Below are 5762 nucleotides of genomic sequence, written 5' to 3'. Positions count from 1 at the left end.
GTGGCTCCGATGTGTAATCTCAGCAATTTGGGAGGCTGAGGTAGGACAATCACAAGTTTAAGTCTAGCTTGGCAAGACTTTCTCAAAATTAAAAAAGGGGGGATTTGGGGGGCAACTGGGGATGTAGCTCAGTGGTAGAGCAGTCCTGTGTTCAATCCTAGTACTGCAAAAAAGGAAGAAAAAGTTAAGTTTCTGGATTCTAACTGCCTGGATTAGTTTCTGGCTCTGCTATTTATTAGCCATGTAGCTGAGGGAAAGTCAATCATCTGTATCTCTATTTCCTTATGTAAAAATTGAGAAAAGAGCCAGGTGTGGTGGTGCACGCCCATAATCTCAGCAGCTGAGGAGGTTGAGGCAGGAGGATTTCGAGTTCAAAGCCAGCCTCAGCAACTTAGCAAGGAAGGCCCTAAGCAAGTCAGTGAGAACCTGTATCTAAATTTAAAAATTTTTAAAAAGGGGTGGTGGCTGGGGATGTGGCTCAGGGGTTAAAATGCACCCTTGGGCTCAATACCCAGTACAAAAAAATAAAAATTGAGAAAATACTACTACTTTCCTTAGAGAGTTATGTGAATTTTGTTATTATTTTTGCAGTGCTTTGGTTGGAACCCAGCGACTCATACATATTACATATTAGATAATACCCTAACACTGAGCTTCATTCCCAGAACTAAATGAATTAATATTTTTAAAGTGTTTAGAACATTGCCTGGCAGAGTTTCAAGCTCTCAGTAAATTTTAGCTATTAGTCAGATTTTAACTGTTTGACCCCACTTTCTTTTCTTTTTTTGGTACTGGGGATTGAACTCAGGGGCACTCAATCACTGAGCCACATCCCCAGCCCTATTTTGTATTTTATTTTAGAGACAGGATCTCACTGAGTTGCTCAGTGCCTCGCTAAATTGCTGAGGCTGGCTTTGAACTTAAGATTCTCCTGCCTCAGCCTCCATCGGCATGTACCATTGCACCCTCTTTGACCCCACTTTCAAGGTGCTTCATAACCTCTATCTAAACTTCTATCCCATTACTCCTGTCTACTTCACTTGAATTTTACTGTTTTCCTCACCAAACCATGAACCTATGCATAACTTCAAGTGGAAAGCCCTCAACAATTCAAATCCTACGCAGTCTTCAATGCTGTCTTTATAAGCCATCTCCTCTATTACCTTTTACTACTTCTTATTACTTTAGTTCTTATCAACTATCTTCCCATCTGAATTCACAGCACCACAGAATTTAATGAAGAATCACACATTCATGATTCCTTCGTGTGAATCAGTTGTTTCTCCAATAGCTTATAAACTCAAGGAAGATAGAAAAACCAGCTGATAACTTCTGAGCCCTCTTTCAGTGGAGTGAATACATTTTCTTTATTCCATTTCATGAAATCTGTAGAGAGGTTCAACAAAGCAACAGAGGGCAGTCTGGGAAATTTATAGCTTTAATAGTAGATTGATTGGAAGTGGGGTGAGATAGCTTCTGTCCTAGCTGTGCCATTCTCTAAACGTCAGCTTTCTTCACCTAAGGTCCAGACAATGCCCACTTCATCTATGAACAAAGAAAAAAGAACACACTTTATCCATATATATATTCATTAAATAGAATAGTTTCCTCAGATATTTTCTCTTGAATTTCTTTTGGATAATGGTCATGTTTTTCTCTTTCAGTTCTTGCCTCTTAGAAATCTCAACCTTTAAATTCTTTACTGGCATTTAGCACCCCCATAATGTCTAAGCTTATAGGAGTGATCTCATGAGTAGATGGATTGGAATAATCTGCTTACTCTAAGTGGGACTGGGAAAAATGGTGAGGAGCCCCTACTGAGATCTGAAATGCAACAACCTTGCCAAAAATCCTTATTCTGTGATCATGTCAGCCTCACTGGAGCTTCCTCTGACTGGATAAATGTCACTGTTCCATGTATCTCCTAGTCCCCACTGTTTCCTTTAGCAATTCTTTGTGTTCTTCCATGACAACATTTAGTCCCAAATAATTTCTAAACTAGTCATGGGATTGCTGGCCTACTTACTGAATGCAAAACCACAGAACAAAGAGTCCTGAAAGAAATGAGGTTAGGAAGGTTGCTAGGGAGAGAGGAGCCCCTGCATCTGAGGGGAAAAGATGCAGCTTCTCTAAGTCTGGCAGGAAGGCTCGAGCATCCTCCAGAGCTGCCTGAGCCGTCACAGTAAAGTTGGGGTCACCAGAGATGGAAACATCAAAGACACAAGATTGGAAGTAAGCATCTTCAACTGGAAGCCCTTCCTTGCACAGCTGTCTGGCAGTATCTACAGTTATTGCTCCCCGGCGGTTGCGCTCTAAGCGAGAGAGTCTCTGACTTGGAGGGCACCCTCCAACACAGAGCTGCAGGTCCTGTTCAGCTGAGAAGGCCCTGGCCACATCTTCTGCTACCTTGATGGAGAAGGAGAGCTGCCCAGCTGTCTGCCGAATGATTATTGTTGTGCCAATATAGGCAGCTCGGATCTCCACATGGCTCCCAGGGTTGGCAGTTTGAATGGACAAACTTGAGCCCCCAGGCCGGGCACCTCCATTGATAGAACCATCTTCAAAGGCTGCAGGAAGATTGTCCACCTCAGCCTGATAGACCTTCTGATCAATGCATTCTTGCATGTTCTTAAATATGATGGTAAGCTGTGAGGGCAAGACGGAAAAAAGAGTTCATTTGGGGCTCAATGCATCCTCCCCACAATCAGACCTTACAGACAGTCAGGGATCTGACCCGAGCAGAGATGCAAGGTAGCCCCAATCCTAATCCCTTCTGTTATGTTCCACCATTGCTTCATCCCTATTCAGTCTTTCTGTCACAACCTCAACAACTACCAAAGAGAAGAAAAGTATCCCTTCTGAAATTCCTCAGCTCTGCTACCCCCAGTTTTCTCTTCAGTGTTTCCTGCATTTAATTTACGGGAAATTAATTTACAGGAGCAAATTTTGGTAGGAGGAAGTGATTCAGGATGGGAGAGTGGTGGGCGAGGAAAATAGGAGCAATTCTGTGAAATAGTAGGGATGGGGAGGAAGTGTACCCTGGGGTGACCGTGAGAGGATCTCAAGAAATGGAAGCAGGGCGGCGGGGAAGGGGGGTTGACTCCCTGACCTTCCGTGTGGTGGTAGCGTTGGCCCCCGATGCCACGGGGGAGCTGGTGGCCTGAACAAAAAGGAAGTCATTATCCAGCAAGGGCCAAGCTCCTTGGACACGGCACGTGTGAAAGTGGTGGTGGAAGCTGCGCACGTGGGGGTCTCCAAAGGAGGCGCAATGCAAGAAGCCCGGGGGGCGGCCGTGCAGCCTCGAAAACCGGCCTTCATAGTCACAGGGGTCTGGGGCTGGGGTGCCAGGGCCAGCGCCTGGAAGGGCGGGGCCCCGGGGTGGAGGAGGGGCCGTAGGGCCCTGGCGGGAGCAGTTGTGCTGGATCATTAGGTCTTCTATTCCGTGTACCGCTGAGTGGAAGGCAAGGTCCCCACGGCAGGTGCGGGCAGTCCGGCGAGTGCAGAGCGCGTAGGAGCGGAGGGCTCGGCAGAAGCCGCTGGAGCCCACTCCTCCACCCCGGCCTCCTCCTCGAAGGGCTCCTGGTGAACCCCCACCTCTAAGGCTTAGGGTGGATGATACATATTCAGCATTGCAGCGGAGGATCTTGCACTGAGAATGAGCTGAGGGCAAGAAGGGAGACGATTGTGAGAAGGTCCCCAGATGCACCTCTATCAGTTATGTTCTTAACTCCCCTAAATATAATCAAGGAATTCCAGTCGGTCCTATAACCCAATTAAAAGCCTTCCCCAGCCCCCAACCCTCAGCTCCCTAGGCCTGTCCTCTTTCAGGGTAAGCCGTTAGGTCTCTTCTCCCTACCAGCCAAGGGACCTTCTCCAAGTTGAATGGGAAATAAAACATGCCTATTTGAGAGTGGGGCAAGTGTCTGGGACTCAGTACCCATTTCTCCTCACTCACATGCTTACATGCCCACCCCTACATAGCAGCCTACCCTCTAGATTCCCCCAAACCCTTCCCTGGCCCTTCCTTACCATGTCCACAGAGGAGCAGCAGGAGAGTGAGAGTGCTTAGAGTTGGGGGACTGCCATGGGGGGGCCGGGGACTAGGGGACTGGCCTGGATCCCCCATACCTATCCAGCCAGGTCCCCCCCAGGCGCTGGTTCTTCCCAGATGATGACCCTCCTACCTAGTGAATTTTGACAGGCGGTCCTGGAAGTGACTGGAAAAAGAAATTTGGCTGGGCATGGGAGAAGAGAAGAGTTGGAGATTGGTCAGGATGCTGTGAAGAGGATCTGGGGAGAAGAAAAGGGTAAGCAGGCTGGAATTGGGGAAAATGAGGTTCCCCAAACCATACGTGTGGCTGGTAAATTCTGTGCCTTGCTCCCAAGGCCATTTTCAGGTCCCTTGTGCAATCAATACTCCTAAGTGGGGGCGGAGGGGAGGTGCAGTGAACTGGTGGGCAGAGTCCACTGTATTGCCCCATCCTGAACTACCAAATAGCAGATATGTAAAAATTGAGGAATCATGGGACAGGTCAGACATCAATCATCCTAGTGGGTTCTCCAATAGAATTAGGATCTGAAAATACTTCAGAAACATACCTCTTGTTTGTCCCCCAAGAGAAGACACCCTCCAGGAGTCATTCATCTCTTTTCCTCCTTTGTGTCAGAAGAACACAAAAAGGAGAAAGGTGGAATACCTATGCCTTCTAGAACATCAATATTCAAATGTAAAGGGAACTGGTCTCCTTCATCTGCTCTAGAGTGTTACAATTATAATCTCTTTGGAGAACAATGGAATGCAAACCAAGCATGCAAATATATTTTTTTCTAAGTCAGTACTTGTATTGTTCCAAAACTAACTGAAGAACCACTCTTTCCATTATTCTCCCCTTCACAAAGTCAGAGGTTCCTCATCTTTTGAGGAAGACAGGGATTTGGAAGAACCTAACTCCTTCCCTCCCTCCTGCCCAACTGCCCTCTTTTGTGGTAAAAATGATTGCGGGAAGAGTCCAAAAGAGGTAGAATAAGATAGAGGGATTAGAGTTGTGAGGAGAAATAATTTACAACAAGAAGCTCCACCCTGGGAAGCCCAACAAAAAGGGCTGCTGAGTAGGTAGGGTAGAAGAATGTCAGTGACTAATCATCTGATTACCCATTTGGTCTTGGTGAGAAAAGTACAGAATAGAGGGTGTAGGGAACTCCTAAAACGTCAAAGTCTTGAAGTGAGTTTTGGGGTACAACTCAGTGGTAAAGTGCATGCTTAGCTTGCACAAGACTCTGGGTTTGATCTGCTAGCACTACCACAATCTAAACCAAACCAAATCAAAATAAACAAAAAACCAGAAATCCTTAAGGTATCACAGGTAAAGAGGGAGCTAAGACTTCCAGAGGAGAGACAAGAGTATTAAACTTCAAATGGCGGGAGATCAGAGACCAAAAAGAAATGAGACCAGAGAAAGGGAGGTTGTGGCACCCTTGGTAGGGAGAGATCCTAGCTTTGGGACTGCAGACACACAAGAAGCTATCTGTAATTCTATAAAAGTCAATCCAGAAGCGTATTAAAGCAGTTGCAATTTCATTTTGACTTACTGTTTCCAGAGGTCAAACATTACTCTGCTATCCAACTCTCCTGCCATGGTTGCCTATTCTGTCAGTCTGCTGCAGCCAGGGGGTCCCCTGTCTCTTTCTCCATGCTCCCCATGTTCCCCAGACAGGCTACAATCTCACTGAGGTCAGGGAGTCAGTCAGAGAAGGTTTGGTGT

The 5762-nt window shown here is 46.5% G+C and overlaps 1 protein-coding gene across 7 annotated transcripts; it reads right to left on the bottom strand.

Annotated features, from left to right (window-relative positions):
• Window positions 1-1420: 1420 nt before the first annotated feature.
• On the bottom strand, window positions 1421-5762 carry Hjv (hemojuvelin BMP co-receptor). 7 transcript variants are annotated; one of them, XM_026380959.2, is made up of 5 exons: window positions 5590-5762; window positions 4030-4235; window positions 3110-3660; window positions 2027-2646; window positions 1421-1545 (listed from the first exon to the last, which is right to left on the bottom strand). In XM_026380959.2, exons 2-5 carry the CDS (start codon window positions 4124-4126, stop codon window positions 1542-1544), a joined length of 1272 nt encoding a protein of 423 aa, XP_026236744.2. In that variant the 5' UTR covers window positions 4127-4235; window positions 5590-5762; the 3' UTR covers window positions 1421-1541. The 7 variants fall into 7 exon arrangements, with proteins under 7 accessions (XP_026236744.2, XP_026236749.2, XP_026236745.2 ...); XM_026380964.2 differs by adding an exon at window positions 4600-4656 and having other exon boundaries at window positions 1421-2646; window positions 4185-4235; window positions 5590-5761; XM_026380960.2 differs by having other exon boundaries at window positions 1421-2646; window positions 4030-4290; window positions 5590-5761.

This window comes from Urocitellus parryii, chromosome 11 (assembly GCF_045843805.1).
Source record: "Urocitellus parryii isolate mUroPar1 chromosome 11, mUroPar1.hap1, whole genome shotgun sequence".
Taxonomy (NCBI): Eukaryota; Metazoa; Chordata; class Mammalia; order Rodentia; family Sciuridae; genus Urocitellus; species Urocitellus parryii.
This window is presented reverse-complemented; position numbering and strand designations above follow the sequence as displayed.